This window comes from Heteronotia binoei, chromosome 1 (assembly GCF_032191835.1).
Source record: "Heteronotia binoei isolate CCM8104 ecotype False Entrance Well chromosome 1, APGP_CSIRO_Hbin_v1, whole genome shotgun sequence".
Classification (NCBI taxonomy): Eukaryota; Metazoa; Chordata; class Lepidosauria; order Squamata; family Gekkonidae; genus Heteronotia; species Heteronotia binoei.
Genome location: NC_083223.1, coordinates 255,993,304 through 256,011,591, shown reverse-complemented (window position 1 = coordinate 256,011,591; position 18,288 = coordinate 255,993,304). Strand labels below are relative to the sequence as shown.

Here is an 18,288-nt window from a genome sequence, read left to right as displayed (position 1 = left end):
GGGACAAATTAGCCTGTAACTTGAAGCAAAGTCCCAGTTGTTGGATTGGATTCTACTTAATCACTTCCCTGTGGGCCAGAAGCCTCCCTCCAGGGACACGAAAGGCCAGAAGTGAATTTTTGGCCTACTTCCTTCTCATGGCTTGTGTGCAGTTTTTTATCCCCTCCCATGCCCAGTTCTACTTTTTGGGCACTGCCCCATAGAAAGCAGGAAATTACAGCCTCTGCCAATACTTACCATGGATGCCGTTACTTCTTTTGGCCAGGTTGTGTGATGTTATATAAGTTGCAGGGAGCAGGAGTTTTAAAGCGTGTGGACAAAGCATGGGAGTGGGGAAACTTCACTGCTGTAGGAGTCTATCGATAGTCCTCCCACCCCTTTCTTTAACCTTTCCTCTTAGTTCAGAATGTTAAAACTTGGATCTGACTGCCCGCAACCGACTTAAGAATTCCCTACGGCAGTGTAATTTTCGTCTGAAATTTACGTACTGTTTCTATCCAGGAATAAAACGCAGCCTTCTGTCTCCCATTTCTGAAGGTTAATTTTATTTTTCTGTGTAGATTCACAAGCCTGCTCAATTCCTTGTGTTGGGGACATGGGATTCTTTATTGGGAAAGCATTGCTTTCTTTCTACATAGCTGCCTTTATGTGAGTCGGACCGTTGGTCAATCAAGATCGGTATTCTGGGGAGGCAGCTGTTTTTTATTTTATTTTATTTTTGTTAATTTGTATTCCGCCCTTTCCCACTAGCGGGCTCAGGGCGGATGACAACAAAAGTTAAAACAATTAAAAACTACAAACTAAAACCGCAGGATACAATAAAACATATATGTTCTCAGGCAGTGTGTTCCAATTGGGCATATTATATATATCAATACAACAGTAGACCTAGAGATGGAATAATAGATTAAGATAAGATTAAAATAAAATAGCATCATGACAGGTAAGGGAAACCAAGCAGATGGAAATAAGAATGTCCACTTCTTCAACCGAAGGCCCGGTGGAATAGCTTGCAGGCCCTACAAAATGGCATTAATTCAGGTAGGGCCCAGATCTCCACAAGGAGCTGATTCCACCAGCCCGGGGCCAAGGCCGAAAAGGCCCTGGCTCTGGTTGAAGCAAGTCGAACATCCTTCGAACCAGGGGTGGTCAGAAGATGCTGCAAAGCAGAACGCAGAGATCGCTGGGGCGCATATGGGGAGAGATGTCGGTCCCAGACTGTGTAAGGTTTTAAATGTTAAGATCAAAACTTTGAAGCAGATCCAGTACTCTATTGGTAGCCAGTGCAATTGGTGCAGCACTGACTGAATGCTTGTCAGTAAAGACAGTGCAGTTACCAGCCATGCATTTTACACCAGCTGGAGTTTCCGCGTCAGCCTCAAAAGCAAGTCTGCGTGGAACTTAAGGGTCTCTCAGGTTGAGGTCTTTGATACCAGCTACCGCTTGATCCTTAGGAAAGAGCAAGAGGTCAGAAGGAGCTTTTGTGAGTCACTGCTCACTTCTTCAGATAAGAAAGCGCCTACCCTTAAAGACTTGTTAGTCTTTAAGATGCTTCTGGACTCTTGCTCTTTTCTACTACTACAGACAGACTAACATGGCTACCCATCTTGATGTCTCTCCACTTGACTATGGGTATTAAATCTGGGACCTTCTGTGTGCCAAGCAAATGCTCTACCCACTGAGCCACAGCCTCTTCCTGTTTCTCTTCAAGGGAAGCACGAAGAATCTTTATGCTGTCCTTTCTGTCTTCAGGGGCTAATGGAAGGCCCCACCCTTTAGATGGGTAGGATTAGTGGCAGCCCATACCAGAGCCTTCTTCATGGAGGCCCCACCTGGAGAAATAGTTTGTCTGACAAAGGGCAGGGTGGAATCCACCCTTTGGTGGTTCTTTCACATACTGTGAAGGGTAATAATGCTAGACTTGGCATTTTTTTACCCCAGAGTTGTACAGATATATAAACCCCTAAATTTAAGCAGTAGCAGAAATTTCAAGGGAGTAATATTTTATTTAGAAGAGCCCTGTGGCACACAGTGGTAAAGCTGCAGTACTGCAGTCCTAAGCTCTGCTCACAACCTGAGTTTGATCCCAGCGGAAGCTGGGTTCAGGTAGCCAGCTCGATGTTGACTCAGCCTTCCATCCTTCCGAGGTCGGTAAAATGAGTACCCAGCTTGCTGGAGGGAAAGTGTAGATGACTGGGGAAGGCAATGGCAAACCACCCCATTAAAAGTCTGCCATAAAAACGTGAAAGCAATATCACCCCAGAGTCTAAACGACTGGTGCTTGCACAGGGGACTACCTTTACCTTTTTAATATTTTAGTTACAAGTTGAATCATAGAGGCATTCTTGTCTACCACGCGTGAGATCCTGGCTTCCACACATTACTACCACGCATGAGATCCCTTACTCTGAAAATGCTTCAGCCATTTTCTGATTTCTTTATCTCCTCTAGAATCTATAAATGCTCTTTTTTAGACTCCAATAGATATCTGCCCTCTCTACGTGGGAGAATGGGGTCTACCTCCTTCAAGCCCTGGTGGGAAGATATTAAGAAATGTTTGCATTATTTTGTCAGAAGTTCTGGCTCCCCTTTAGGCCACCCTGCTTTAGGCCGAGTCTAAAAGGTAGATGCCCTGACCTAGATGGCCCAGACTAGTCCGATTTCATCAGATCTCAGAAGCTAAGCGGTTGGACGGGAGACCACCGCAGATGTCCAGAGTTGCTGTATAGAAGCATACAGTAGCAAAGCATTATGGGGACTCCATAAGTCAACTGTGACATGACAGCATTTTTTACCACCAAAGAATAGATCTGTTCATAGTAAACAGATTGCAAACTAACACCTGTATGTTCCTTTCTATTTGGTGGATAGGGAGCGGAGGCAAGATTAGGCATATATTTCCCTGTCTTAATTTTCATTGGTGGAACAAAGCTCATTGGATGGATTGCTGTGATGTCAAATAGCTGGGTGGGCTAAGGCTTGGAAGACTGGTGGTCAGTAGCAGTCCCAGAATATGATGGTGCACATGGCTGAATATAAATCTGGGCTTAGATGCTCCAACCTAGATGACCTTGGTGAGCCCCATATTGTTAGATCAGGAAAGCTAAAAGCAAGAACAGCCCTGGTTAATGTTTGGATAGACACCAGCAAGGCATTCCAGAGTTCCTATGCAGACAATGACTAGCCTCCATGGTTCATCTCTTGGCTTGAAAACCCCTTATGGGGTCACCATAAATCTGAGATTTGGTGGCACTATATATGCACACACTATATTAGCTGGTTACAAGTGGGCAGCCCTGTTGGTCTGAAGCAGTGATCCCCTCATCTGAAGTGTGCTTAGAGAGCACATGAAAGCTTACGTTCTGAATAAAACTTGGTTGGTCTTAAAGGTGCTGCTTGACTCCTGCTTTGTCCAACTATATTAGCTGCAGAGCTTGTGTCACTGACTTGGGCTTGTTTCTAAAATGGCAACGGGTCTTGGAAACATTGTAGTTGGCAAGGGTTTGAACTCTAGTCTCCAGAGTCTAACATTATGCCCCAAAGACAGTTATCCTACTATGCACTTCAAGTTAGGGTTGGGAAATGCCTGGAATCTTGGTAGTGGAGCCTGAGGAAGGTTGGGACTTCAATGGGTTGAACATCATAGAGTCTGCCTTCCAATGCTGCCATTTTCCCCAGGTGAACTAATCTGTTGATTGGAGATCAGTTGTAATACCTGGAGGTTGGCAACCCAAACCTAAGCAGAATTTGGCAGCAAGATAGTCTAGGCTGGGTATAGTTGTGCAAACAAATGCTAGCCCAAGCAGTGAAGTGTGGAAACAACCACAGAAGTAGAAGCCAGATTCCTAGGAAGCTCACAATTTGAGGCAAGCCCTTTCCCAGAAAACGGCCTCTTATTTTCTTGGTGGGGGTAGGGAGGAAAAGGCATTTAAGGCGAGCAAAAAAGGCAGATTTTGTATCTCTGGAGAAAAAAAAGCAAATTGTTTTAAGAGTGAGATTTGACTAGCAGGGACGGCTTGCAACGGACACCTATTTAAATCAAATCCAAGTGGGGAGGAAAATGGAAGAGGCATAAACAAAGCTGGTATGTCAAAGGCTTTGCCTGTAATCCAGAACAAAGTTCGAATCCAGTGGCACTTTCAAAGGCCAACGAAGTTTTATTCATTTATTATAATTCGTGTGTTATGCTTGTGATCCAGACATAATGAAGCACTTTGAAGTACCATGATTTCAGTGATGGAGTTAAGCACATGCTTAAATCTCTCCATGCTACCCTAATGATGGTGTTTTCTCTCTTCCTACAAATAAAAACAATGTCGTTTCCTAGTCTGTAACTTACATTTAAAAAACCCCCACTAAAATAAGCACATTTTGTCCTGTTTGCTAAAGAGGGGGGGAGGGCTTTCTACAAAACAAAAAAACCCGTTGAACTTCAGATCTATTGAAGTCCTGAAGTGCAGTTTTGAACTTTGATATAAAATGATTTTTTAAAAAAATAAACCAAGATGGGTTTTTTTTTTTTCAGCAGATATGCTGCCCAGTTCGCTCGGGGAAAAGTCCCACTGTGTTCAATAGGATTTACTTCCAAGTAAGCATGCAGACAAGTGAAGTTCTTTAGTAAGCTGCAACCGCGCAGCTCAAAAGTCTCACTTCTTTTAGTGCGAGGTTCCAGACCACGCCTCTTCCCTGCGCAACGACAATCCTTTGCAGCCCGGCAAAAGGGGGAAAGTTTTCCTTCCTGTTAAAATGGCGGCTTCCGTCGGTTTCATGTGCTTATGAGAAGAGGGAACCGCTAGGATCCAAGCTGGGTGCTTTTTAAAGGAACGGTAAGTTAAATGCTTTGCTCGGATCAGAAAGGAAGAGGAAACCATTGATAGCTGCCTGCGCTGTGCGAGTTTCTGAATTACATAGGATCTTCTGCAAGAATTCGATGTTCAAAGATCTGTATATTTTTGCTGGCGGATGTTAATGTAATAGCGCATTTATTTAAGCAAAATTTCAAGTTGAAAGTAGGCCGGTATTGATTTATGCACCACTACCATCATGAGGGCAGCATGGAGAGATCTAAGCATGTGCTTAACTCCATCACTGAAATCATGGTACTTCAAAGTGCTTCATTATGTCTGGATCATAAGCATAACAAACGAATTATAATAAATGAATGAGTATAAATCAATACTTATTACTCCGAAATAAGGCAGCGAACAATCTCTGTAGGGCTGAGGGGGAAAGGAAAAGTTCCATCTTTTCCAAAATAAATTATATAGTGAGAAGGAATCTGGGTTGGCCAAACCTGTTTGAGGAATGTGGCTTCCCAGCAGGGTGTTACTATGTGTACGCTCTTGAGACTATTAATTTAAAGTCGATCCCATTCCCGGTGGGTTGTCCTGAGTGAAGGTTCGATTAACTTTCCACCTGATCTTTGGTCTATTAAACAATGAAAGAAATCACTTTCCAGTCAAAATTGGCTCTCAGTTTAATGATCAAGACAGATGACGTTGAACTTGGGGAGGGAATTCTCAACTGTAGCTGGATTTAAGTATGGTGAAGTCTTTCCACAGGAAAGCTGTCTTAAGATTGCTAAAACAAAACAAGTGAAGACTTACAAAGGGAAAAGCAGGTTAGTCTGTTGTACCAAAACAAAACAGAAGGCCGGTGGCACCTTAAAAACGAATATAATCTTTCCCCAGGGAGTTTTGGTTCTTGAAAACTCATACCCTGAAAAACATGTTGGTCTCTAAGATGTTAACAAGTCAACATAACTACTCTCAAACAATTTTTTCTGGTTTTTCTGGCAGTACCACTAATAGCAGCAGGGAGCAGGAGGAAAAGATTCCTTTTTTAAAAAGAAAATGGAGATTCTTGGAAGATTTGCAATGACCATTCTCTGTTTTTTCTCTCCATGTGTGATTTATACTAAACAACTCTGCCCTGATTGTGGATAGGCCTTCTGTAACTATTGAATATAAACTCTTCTGGATTGGTTAACTCATTTAGAAAGACAATGGGAATGTACTGGAGATCGTTTGGCATAGCTACATTCACCATTTGGTTTAATTAATATGAAATCGCTCATGTTTGAATACATAGAGGTGTGTATGTTAAAGCCACAATTGTACTCATGCATCTGTATAATGATCTTTTCGCCTGTGCTGGGCAGGTGATCCTTTGAGGTTAAATCTGGGTCCCTGAGCCTTTAAAATCAGAGCTTTCCACTTTCTTGTATACACAGCTTCCATCATGAGCAACTTTTCTCAGCAGCAGAAGAGCAAAGGCTTAAGATTTGCAGAGAAGCAGTTGAAGAGGCACGGCTGGAAAAAAGGTTGGGGAGATGTTGCATATGCTTCGCTAGTCTCTTATTTATTGTACTTTCTGGTCCCTGGACCTGGTAAATCCCTGTTCCTGTTTTTTTCCTGTTCTTCTTTTGGGGGTGCCTTTTAAAATTTGGCTAGTGTTATTTGCTAGTACTGTTGTTCCTCAGACTTTGGCCCAAGCTTTCTAAAGATTAAATCTCTGTGTGGGACATGAATGCATCTTGTCTGTAGCGCACATCTATGTCAATGCATGTTCATATGAACACTAAGCTGCCACACATTATGCAATCTTCTGTTTTGCATACTGGGCTGGAAGCCTCAAAATCCACAAGGAAAAGAATACCATTAGTCTCTTGTTCCTACATTTGTTCAACAAATGCTTCTCACATCTGGGACAGACACCCTTCATATATTCTAGATTGTCAAGAGAGCCAGTTTGGTGTAGTGGTTAAGTGCACAGACTCTTATCTGGGAGAACCAAGTTTGAGCCCCACCTCTCCACTTGCAGCTGTTGGAATGGCCTTGAGAAGCCATAGCTTTCGTAGGAGTTGGCCTTGAAAGGGCAGCTGCTGTGAGAGCTCTCTTTTACAGGTGTCTGTTGTGGGGGAAGGAAATAAAGGAGATTGTAAGCTACTCTGAGGCTCTGATTCAGAGAGAAGGGCAGGGTATAAATCTGCAATCTTCTTCTTCTTGTGTGCTAACAAAATCCAAAGCTTGCCTCAGGTCCATCTGAATTCTGTGTTGTAAGTAAATCATGCATACAAACTAAGTCTGCATGTTTTCTCATCTATGGAATTGTGCATTTTCTACCATGTTGATTAATTTTGCATTTGCTAGCCATGGAGAAGGAGCATGTAGAATAATAAATACATAACCATATGTGAAATTGAACCAATTCCCTTCCCTATGTGCATTTTAAATATTAACATAACCAGCTGTATAAACTGGTGTAAGGAAAATACTTGACCATTTAGTTATACTGGAACTTTCTTATGAAATGTGTCTGTGGTAGATACTGTCTTGCTCTTCCAATAATGAATGCCGACCATATTTCTGTGAACCATTTTGCTTTCAGGATGCCAGGGCAAAGTTAAGTGGCCATCCGTCTCCTGTTGATTTCTGTTTTTCCCTCCTGCCCCCTCATTCCTTTTGAAAATAATGTTTTTTTAGGTAAAGGACTGGGCAAGCAAGAGAATGGGATCTCTGAAGCCATCAAAGTCAAAGTGAAGTGTGACACTGCTGGGGTGAGCAAAGGGACAGCCTTGGATCTGGGGGGGAAAGTGGCTTAAAGATGCTCAAAGAAGGCTGAGCCTTCCCGTATGTATAAATAAACTTCCTTACTGCTGATTAAATCCATTTATACTACACGCTCAACTTAAAAAGTTGACAAGGCAGCTAAAAGATTCATGGATGGTAATGAAACTGAGTAATAAAGATCAACAAAACAAGATCAGCAAGTGTGCCTCAGGCTGCTTGGACACGTTCCTTGAGGACTAGAAACTTTATTCAAAATAAATCAAGGATTAGGACCTTGTATGTTATCAGAAAGATACTGGGGAAGAAAGGACAAAATGAAGGTAGGGATGGGTTGAGATGCAGTTGAGAAGTATTTAATGTATTCTTTATTGAATTGTACGGATGTTTTATTGTATACTGAACTTATATGTTGTGAGCCGCCCTGAGCCTGCTTCGGCGGGGAGGGCAGGATATAAATAAAATGTATTATTATTATTAAGTAAAAATGGTCTTTACCAGATATAGTAGAGGCTTGTGAAAGCCAGTGGTGTGGAGGTTAGGATGTTGGTAGGGCAAGGGTGGCTAAATTGTGGCTCGGGAGCCACATGTGGCTCTTCCACACATAGTGTGTGACTCTTTAAGCCCCCACTGCCCTGTCAGTCAACTTGGAGAAGACATTTGTCTCTTGAAATCACTTCGCCAAGCCAGCCAGTGGTTTGAAGAATGAATTTAAAGTTGCTTTCTTTCCACCTTTTCCTTCCTCTCTCCCTCCCTTCCTCCCTCCCTCCCTCCCTCGTCTTGTGGCTCTCAAATATCTGATGTTTATTCTATGAGGCTCTTATGTTAAGCAAGTTTGGCCACCTCTGGTCTAGGGTCTGGGAAACTGAGTTTTGAATCCCCGCTGTACTGTGAAGTGATGCTGAGCCAGTCACACACACTTGCAGTTTAATTTACGTCACGGGATTGCTATGAGAATAACATGGAAGAGGGGAAGATGGTGTATGCTGCCCTCAGCTCCTTGAAGGAAGGGTTTAAATAGGAATATACTAAAAAAAAATGTGCAGGGCTTTTTAACTTTTCATGCTGCACTTTATTAGTTTGTAAATAACCTTCATTAAGCAAGAGGTTCCAGTATGACCATGGCAAAGATTTCAATCTGCCCTGCAACTGCAAAAGATTTTTCAAAAGCTGGTGTGGGATTCTTGGCTGAACAAAAATACAGATTTTTGCAGAATCTGAAAGTGAACGGGGGGGAGAGCCAGAAGCTCCAGCAATAGAAGCCCCTGCCCACCCCACCCCCAGTCATGAAGCTTACTGGATGAATGAGGGGCTGCCACACTTGGTTTCTAACTTACTTAACAGAAGACGAGCCTGCTGGATCAGACCAGTAGTCCATCTAACCCAGCCTCCTGTCACACGCAGTGGCCAGCCAGTTCCTCTGGAGGGCCAACAACAGGGCATAGAGGCCAAGGCCTTCCCCTCATAAGAACATTATTAGAGCCCTGCTGGATCAGACCAACAGTCCATCTAGTCCAGCCTCCTGTCTCACACAGCGGCCAGCGAGTTCCTCTGGAGGGCCAACAACAGGGCAGAGAGGCTGAGGCCTTCTCCTCATAAGAACATTATTAGAACCCTGCTGTATCAGACCAATAGTCCATCTAGTCCAGCCTCCTGTCTCACACAGTGGCCAGCCAGTTCCTCTGGAGGGCCAACAACAGGGCATAGAGGCCAAGGCCTTCCCCTCATAAGAACATTATTAGAGCCCTGCTGGATCAGACCAACAGTCCATCTAGTCCAGCCTCCTGTCTCACACAGCAGCCAGCCAGTTCCTCTAGACAGCCACCAACAGAGCACAGAGGCCGAGGACTTCCCCAATGTTGCTTCCCGGCTCTGGGATTCAGAGGCTTAGAATTTGGAGGTTCCCTTAAGCCATCATGGCTGGTAGCTATTGATAGACTCATTCTCTGTGAGTCTATCCTTTTAAAGCTATTTATTCCTGTGTCTGTCACTATATCCTCGGGCAGTGAATTCCACATTTCAGCCACTCTCTGTTTAAATCAGTATTTCCTTTCCTGTCCTGAACCCACTGCCCATCAGCTTAATCGGATGCCCTCAAGTTCTAGTATTTTGAGGAAGATATTCACTGTGAATTTACTTCAGAGTTGTTCAGAGGCTTAACTGTAGGAAGGAGACTTTAATATGGCAGTCTGGAGGAAAGGCAGGGTAGAATGGGGACAGGTAGAGGAACTGGGCCTTATCAGAATGCTTGGGTGCTGGTGAACTCCAGCTGTAACAGATGCCTCTTCCCCAATGCAGGTGGGTCACGATTCAGCTGAGCAGTTCACCTTCCATTGGTGGGATCACCTCTTCAATTCGTCTGCTGCTAATATCGCTGTCGAGGCTGGACAGGTAGGAGGCCTCTGACTTCCCCTGGTGCAAGGGACTCAAATGGGATGGTTCTGCCAGGCCCAACCCATCATAGAGCCAGTTTGGCATAGTGGTTAAGAGCAGCGGACTCTAATCTGGAGAACTGGGTTTGATTCCCTGCTCCTCTTCCAGATGCTGGGTGACCTTGGGCCAACTGCAGTTCTCTCAGAGCTGTCTCAGCCCCACCTACCTCACAGGGTGTCTGTTGCGGGGAAAGGAAGGGAAGGAGGTTGTAAAACTCTCTGAGACTCTTGAGTGAAGGGTGGGGTATAAATCTAATTCGCCGCTGCCTCTGTCATTCTAAAGATGGTGTTGGGATGTACAGTCCTGACAGCATGCACAAAAACCCAAAGGGACCAGCTCACATTGCATGAATTGTGGTGGCAATGGAGGGGCAAAACCACCTCCCTCTTCCATGCATGGAGCTGCGCTTATGGAGAAGGCGGTGATTTCACTCAATTCCTCCTCCACTTTCTCCTCGTAACTGCAAATCCCTAACTTGCATAGCTGTTTTATCCTCTTGGGTCCCACAACTCCAAGCATCATCCTTTTCTTTCCAATCTTTAATTTCAATTTAAAACATAGGCTTTTTTTAAAGCAGGAATGAAGTTTCAGCTGGCTTGGCATCAGGGGTGTGGCCAAATATGCAAAGGAATTCTTGCTGGGCTTTTTCTACATATATATATATGAAATGGAATAAAGCAGAATAACAGCAGTCATTTGTGATAGCTTTTAGCCCTTCAGATCTGTGGTGGCAGAAAGTACTGTCAAGCTGCAGCTGACTTATGGCAACCCTGTAGGGCAGGTGTGTCAAACATGCAGTCCGGGGGCTGAATCAGGCCCCTGGAGAGCTCCCATCAGGCCCCCAAGCAACTGGCTGTCATCTGCTTCCTTCTCCCTCTCGCTTCCTTCTGTATAACAGCTTGCTTTGCAAGGCTTGCTCAATCGCGCAGGAGCTACAGAGCAAAACCTCTATTTTCTCTATTGACTGAGGCTCCTCCCTTGGGGAGGAAGGGGGGGATGCAGAGCTTGCTTTGCCAGGCTCTCTCAATTGTGCAGCAGAGCTACTGAGCCAAGCCTCTCTTTTTTTTTATTGGTTGAGGCTTCTTCCCCTTCCGGTCCCCTGTGGAAGCAAGGAAAGAGCTTAATTTGCCCGGTTTCCTGGATCCCATGGGAGAAATACAAAGAAAACATCATCAAGACCAATGAGTGCTAATGTTTTAAGCATGTTTTATTTTAAGTTAAAAAAAACACTTTGTGTTTGTGTTCTTTATAAAGTTTGTATCTCTGCTATGTAATCTCAAATAAGTACGCACATGGTCCGGCCTGACGTGGTCTCATTTATGTCAGATCTGGCCCTCATAAGGGAGGCCAGATTGAAATCCACCCGGGATCCGGCCTTCTCCATAGCGGCCCCCCTACTGTGGAACCAACTCCCGGAGGAGGTACAGGCCCGGCGATGTTTAGACCAATTCCGCAGGGCCTGTAAGACCCACCTCTTTAAAATAGCCTTCACTTAAGACCATGCCAAGGAAGTCCTGCTGGATATGTTTATGTTTTAGTCACTGGATTTTATGAAAGATCTTAACTATAGCACCACAATCTTAACTCTAATGTAATTTTAATGATTTTAAGGATATTTTATAATTGAAATTGTATATGAATTTATAACTGGAATTTATAATTGAAATTATTATATATGGTTTTATTGTACACTGTATTCATATGTTGTGAGCCGCCCTGAGCCTGCTTGCGGGGAGGGTGGGATACAAATAAAAAGTTTTATTATTATTATTATTATTACAAATGAGTTTGACGCCCCTGGGGTTTTGGAAGCAGGCGACAAATAGAGGTGGTTTGCCATGGCCTGCCCCTAACAAGAGCCCTGCTGAATGAGACTCATGGTCCATCTAGTCCAGCCTCCTGTCTCACACAGTGGCCAACCAGTTCCTTTGGAGGACCAACAACAGAGCATAGAGGCTGAAGCCTTCCTCTGATGTTGCCTCCTGGCTCTGGGATTTCAGAGGCTGACTCCCTCTGAAGATTCCCTTTAGTTGCCATGGTTAGTAGCCACTGATAGGCCTATCCTCCATGAATCCTTCTAATCCTCTTTTAAAGCTGTTTATTCTTGTAGCCATCATTACATCTTCTGGGAGTGAATTCCACATTTTAAACTAAAGTACTAATCTGGGCCAACCTTGCGAAGTGTGAATGCAGTGGCACCTTTAAGACCCAACAAAATTTTATTTCAGGCGTATGCTTTTGTGTGCATGTGCATTTCTTTGGGCATGCACATGAAAGCTTTTACCCAGAATAAAACTTTTAGTCTAAAAAGTGCCCCTGGACTCAAACTTTGCTCTGCTGCTTCAGGTTAACACAGCTGCCCACCTGCTTAGCTTCCAAGAGCTGATGAGGCTAATCTGGGCCATCCAAATCTATCTAAACGTTCACTCTCTAATGATCAGTCTTAGAAACCATTTTTTAACTTAGTAAGATAAGAGGACCCAAATTAATTACCAGGTTTTCAAAGTTCAGAGAGAGAGCCAAAATATATAAAGAAGGCAGACATCAACTAGAGAGCCAGTTTGGTGTAGTGGTTAAGTGCACAGACTCTTATCTGGGAGAACCAGATTTGATTCTCCACTGCTCCACATACACCTGCTGGAATGGACTTCGGTTAGCCATAGCTCTCACAGAGCTGTCCTTAAAAGGGCATCTTCTGGGAGAGCGCTCTCAGCCCCACCTACCTCACAGGGTGTCTGTTGTGGCGGGGGGGAGGGGAAGGTAAAGGAGATTGTAAACACTGAGATTCGGGGTGTAGGGCGAGATATAAATCCAATATCATCATCATCTTATGCCAGTTTACCATCTAATGTCATCTATCTAATCCTGTTTTACCTAACAAAAAGATTACCGTATTTTTCACACCATAAGGCGCTCCGGAGGATAGGACGCACCTTCCTCCTGGGGAGCAATCCGCTGCCTCTTCCTCTGATCCGGCGCTTCCCCCGCGCCTGCCTGCCTGGCTCCATCTTCTTCAGGCAAGCGCTGGGATCGCTCCACGTGGCCCCAGCGCTTCGCAAGCGCCGGCTGCGGAGGGGGCAGCGTGCTTCCTCCTTGCCTGTGTGCCTAGCTTCACCTGTGATGTTTAAAGCAAGCGCTGGGATCGGAGGGGGGAGGGAGCGATCCCAGTGCTTGCTTTAAACATCACAGCTGAAGGCAGGCACACAGGCAAGGAGAAAGCACGCTGCCCCCTCCGCAGCCGGCGCTTGCGAAGCGCTGGGGCCACGTGGAGCGATCCCAGCGCTTGCCCGAAGAAGATGGAGCCAGGCAGGCAGGCGCGGGGAAGCGCCGGATCGGAGGCAGAGGCAGCAGATCCCCCCCCCCCGAAGGTACGTACCTTCAGACCATAAGACGCACACACTTTCCCCCCCGCTTTTTTGGAGGGGAAAAGTGCGTCTTATAGTCCAAAAAATACGGTATATCATTAACTCACCTATTCTAGACACACCATAACCTCCTATTTCACATTGGAGGTAAGATAATGACAATTCCAACATTTAATAAAAAGCAACCAGGCCTCTGCAGATCTTTTCACTTGATCAAGATTTATGAGATCATGTAAAGTTCAACGCTGGAATAATCTTTCTTGAAGTCAAAAGAAACTGCTGGGGGAAAGATAGCTTGTGGGAACAACCATGTTTCCCAGCACCTTCCATGGACGGTTGGCTGGTATAGCAGTCAATTGCTGAAGCATAGTCGTCAGTTGCTAAACAAACACAGACTTGGAAGCCTTGCCGAAAGCAAGCCCCCATTTTCTCTCCTTTCCCCTTTTCTCTCCTTTCCTGTGTCTTAGGAGGGTGTCAAAGTGAAGCGAGTTTCCGAGCAGGATGGAGTGGTCACAAATAAAAAGCCCCGTAAAGCAACAGGAGCCAAGGACATGCTGTATGGCCGCTTTGTGAAGGTAATGGGGACATGAAGGTATTTATTTTTTATTTACACTCTTTGTAGTCCACCTCTCCCCCAAGACTCAAGGCAGATTACATGGTGTAAGTCAACAGGATGGAGAAAATAAAAGGAAATAAAAAGTACGTGGGGTGGGGGGGCCACAGCAGAGAACACACCTGTCCATTTTGCTCAGTTGCAGAGTGGCAGCTGCAGAAGGTCTTGCTGAGAGTGAACTGAGATGGGGAGGGGCCATGACTCATCTGCTTGGCATGCAGAAAGCTCCAGGTTCAATCCCCGGCATGTCCATTTAAAAGGATTAGGAAGTAGGGGATGTGCAAGACCACTTCCTGAGAACCTGGAGACCTTCTGCTGGTCTGAGTAGACACTACTGATCTTGAAGGACCCAAGGTCTGGTTCAGTATAAAGCAGCTTGATGTGTTGATGGGAACTTGTGCCATCCCTGGGATGGAGTGAGGGGCAAGTTTAGTGCAGGAACACATTCAGAAAGCTACAGACCCTTGGTGTCTGTGATTTAAGGATTTCAAGCTGCAGGGACAAGACAGGCCCCTTTCTGCCTGAGGGTCTACTGCCTGCTGCCTCAGAGTTCTGATACACTGACTTGGTCTAAAGGCAGCTTTGTATGTCACTTTTGAGGAAGGGCTGCAGCTCAGGAGCAGAAGATACTTGACCTGTAGAGAACCTTGGCATTTCCACAAAGAATCTTGGGTTTGAGAGCTGAAGGAAGGCAGGAAGGCAAATGGGGAAGGGGGGGGGAGGAGAGGTGGAAAGAAAGCAACTTTAACTTTAAATGCATTCTCCCAGAATCTTGGGTTAAGAGGGCTGAGAAAGGCCCCTCTCTCCCTTGGAAAGCTGGCAGCATGACTAGGCTGGATGGAACTGCAGTCTTCTCTTGCCTTCCCTTTCATGAGGTGTGCCTGTAATGCTGCCTCTTTCTGGGATGTTCAGGAACATATAGGGATAGAAAGAAATTGTCACAGGGATACACAGCAAAACTGCCTTAAAGACAGGCAGACTTTTGGTCTATGCAGGGAGCCACATGTGGCTCTTTCATACATATAGTGTGGCTCTCGAAGCCTCCACTGTCCCATCAGCCAGCTTGAAGAAAATATTTCTCTCTTTACATCACTTCTCCAAGTCAAGCCAACTAGCGGCTTAGAGAATGCATTTAAAGTTGCTTTCTTTCCACCTCTCCATGTTTGCTTTCCTTCCTTCCATGTCTTGCAACTCTCAAACATCTAATGTTTATTCTATGTGGCTCTTACATTAAGCTAGTTTGGCCACCCTTGGTCTATTGCGTCAAGCAACAGCACTCCAAGGCTTCAGGCAGAAGAGTTCTACACTACCTTTTAAAATTAATCCTTTTTTTAAAATCGGAGATGCCTGGGATTTAACTCTGGACCCTTCTGCATACGAAGCCAATGCTCTGCCCCGAGCCACGCCCACTCCTGCTGCTTGTGGTTGGTTGTCAGAAAAACCACAGAGCCTTGGATTTTATTATTTCACATCTACAAGGGAAATTCTGGTCCCTTCCACCTCTCTCTGCTTGTCCTTCCTTATCACTGCTTGTTAAGTGGGTACATGCTTTCCTGTGCTTTATGTGAAATTCTGGGTCCTCAATCAGGAATAAAAGTGGAAATTAAAAAACATCCTGTTAGACCTTGCCCTCCTATTTCCTCCTTTGGTTGCTACTGTAGACCCCTTTTCTTCTGCCTTTCTGCGGTTCCTTCCACTGTCTCCAGTTGGCTTCCTTCTTGAACCAACCTTCCTCTTCTCTGGCTGTCTCTGTGTTCCAGCAGTGAGGTCACACTCCTCTTGCGGGGTTAGGAAAAGGGTCCAGGAATCCTAGCTTGCAGGCTGCTATTCGGTTTTGCCTGGCAAAAGGCATGGGGTGCTAGATCGAACTTGGGCTTCATTTGCACTTTGTTCCAGGCAGCCACTTTGACGTCCGGCGGAGAGGAGCCCCTGAAGCCGCCTTCCTCTTCTGAGAGCAGTGAAGAGGACCAGGAGGAAAAACTGGACTTGTCTACAGCAAGGAGGTAAAAAACAAGGCCAGAGAAAAGAGTAGCTCAGGCCTCCGTCCGTTTGGCTGGTAACAGGGATTGGGTTGGGTTCAAATGGAATAGAAGACCCAGCTAGCCTCAGAACGTATCCAAAGCCTGGAGAGACTGAGTGTGGATTACTGTGCGTGTGGCCGCTTACCTGGGCACAGGTTCGCTCCTTAACTCATTTCTGCCCTTTTTCACAGGCTCACCGATGAAGAGCTGGTTGCAGCTTGCGGAGGACGTACGGCACACAAGTGAGTGTGGAGTTCAGTGTCAGCTGCAGCATCCCTAATTTAGGGAATTTCCCAACTTACTGGTCCAGCCAGAAATGCACTGAGAGTCAGAACTGGATTTGTTAGCAGAGGAAGTGGGGTAAGGAGGCCAGGTTCCCTCACCTTACTTTCAGGTAGTCACTAGCTTAGCATCCATGTGTACTGCTGTTTCCTTCACCAGTCTCGGCGAAATCTCTGGTTCTTGCATGGATTAGGGGGGGGGAGCAAAAGCACAGGAAGCCCCTGCAAGCTAACTAGTGCTAGCTAGTGGGTCATTTCTAGTTGCTGACCATTGTCAGGGAGGCAGAACTTTGCAGTCCTTGAATCACCTGTCTCAGATCCAGAGCTTTTTTTTGTAGCAGGAACTCCTTTGCCTATTAGGCCACACACCCCTGATGTAGCCAATCCTCCAAGAGCTTACAGTAGGCCCTGGAATAAAAGCTCTGTAAGCTCTTGGGAGTATTGGCTACATCAGGGGTGTGTGGCCTAATAGGCAAAGGAGTTCCTGCTACAAAAAAAGCCTTGCTCAGATCTATTATCAGTAAATGTCTTAGCAGCACCTTAGTGATTCATATACAGTTATCCTTACAACTACCCTAAAAGATAGGCCTAGTATTATTCTCAGGGGTGGAATTCTAGCAGGAGCTCCTTTGCCTGTTAGGCCACACACCCCTGATGTAGCCAGTCCTCCAAAAGCTTACAAGGCTCTTTTTTGTAAGCTCTTGGAGGATTGGCTACATCAAGGGTATGTGGCCTAATACGCAAAGGAGCTTCTACTAGTATCCCATCTCTGATTATTCTCAGATGAAAGGGCTAGAGCAGGGGTCCTCAAACTACGGCCCGCAGGCCAGATGCGGCCCGCTGAGGACGTTTATGCGGCCCGCCGGGTTATGGCAAAATCAGACCGGAAGTGACGTTTGACCTAAACTCGCGTTAGCAACGCACACTTCCGGCACTGGGCTGAGGTGGCGGAGACAGAGTGTGAGGTGATACCGAGGTGAGGTGGGTTCCCAGGCCGGGGTGTGTGGTGTGGGGAAGGCAGAGAGATGCAGAAGACAGAGAACTGACGGCCCGCGGCCTTGTACAGTAACGGCAGTCCGGCCCTCCAACAGTCTGAGGGACAGTGAACTGGCCCCCTATTTTAAAAGTTTGAGGACCCCTGGGCTAGAGCTAAGAAGGGTGTTCCTTAATTTGCACTAGACTTGAACATCATAAGCTTTTGCATGTTTCCCTCATTCTTTTCCCAGAGGGGCTCGCCATGGCTTGACTATGAGTGCGAAGTTAGCTCGCCTGGAGGAGCAGGAGAAGGCTTTCTTGGCCAGCTACAGCAAGCAGGATGGAGTGGCCAAGGCTGCCTTGAGCAGCAGCCACAGCCAGGCTGAGAGACAGAATCCAACCAAGAGGAAGAAGCAGAAGAAGGCCAGAGAGAGAGACTTTGAGGAGGCCGTTTGTGAGAACGAGCAGGTTGCAGGAGAAAAGGAGCTGTCGGTGGATCAAGAGGCGAAGAAGAAAGCCAAGAGGAGGAAGAAGAAAGAGAAAAGGAGGCGGCAGCAACAGATAGGCGAAGGAGATGGAGATTGACATGGGACTTAAGAAACCCCCGGGCCCAAAAGACAGTGGGACTGAATTGTTGGTAGGGAGGTAGTAGTCGCACAATGCAAAAGGAGTGGGTATTTGTGGTGGGAACAAAGCAGTATTGTGCTTTGTCATGATTCCTGGTGGATCTCATATCCTGTGTTTGTTCTAGGAACGGAGTTTGTGCAAAAAAATACATCCTGTGTGCAATTTTCCCTCTAAACTGTGGAGCAGAAATTCTACTTTGTGAGCTACTGGTGTTAAGGTTGTGAGCTACTGTATAAACTGACTTGCTCTGGGGCCATTTTTCCTGGGCTAAGACAACACTGCGTGAGCTGGAGGTTACAGAACTCTGAGCTGGCTCACACTAACTCAGCTTAGAGGGGACAATGCCTGCCTTACGCACTCCATCATGGGGAGAAGACTCCCCTCCCCCCCATTACAAAGATTACT

General features: G+C 45.8%; 1 protein-coding gene across 2 annotated transcripts; it reads left to right on the top strand.

The window, feature by feature from the left end:
• The first annotated feature begins 4,664 nt into the window (after nucleotides 1-4,664).
• Nucleotides 4,665-18,058, top strand: LOC132582245 (G patch domain-containing protein 4). 2 transcript variants are annotated; one of them, XM_060253794.1, is made up of 8 exons: nucleotides 4,665-4,826; nucleotides 6,233-6,322; nucleotides 7,485-7,558; nucleotides 9,867-9,959; nucleotides 13,834-13,941; nucleotides 15,876-15,982; nucleotides 16,192-16,242; nucleotides 17,508-18,058. In XM_060253794.1, exons 2-8 carry the CDS (start codon nucleotides 6,241-6,243, stop codon nucleotides 17,839-17,841), a joined length of 849 nt encoding a protein of 282 aa, XP_060109777.1. In that variant the 5' UTR covers nucleotides 4,665-4,826; nucleotides 6,233-6,240; the 3' UTR covers nucleotides 17,842-18,058. The 2 variants fall into 2 exon arrangements, with proteins under 2 accessions (XP_060109777.1, XP_060109769.1); XM_060253786.1 differs by lacking the exon at nucleotides 4,665-4,826 and adding an exon at nucleotides 4,843-4,970.
• The last annotated feature ends 230 nt before the right edge of the window (nucleotides 18,059-18,288 follow it).

Coding starts and splice junctions, on each gene's coding strand:
- LOC132582245 (XM_060253794.1), top strand. CDS start 6,241: ATGAGCAACTTTTCTCAGCAGCAGAAGAGCAAAGGCTTAAGATTTGCA. Junction 6,323..7,484: donor GAGGCACGGCTGGAAAAAAG/GTTGGGGAGATG, acceptor ATGTTTTTTTAG/GTAAAGGACTGGGCAAGCAA. Junction 15,983..16,191: donor GACTTGTCTACAGCAAGGAG/GTAAAAAACAAG, acceptor CCTTTTTCACAG/GCTCACCGATGAAGAGCTGG.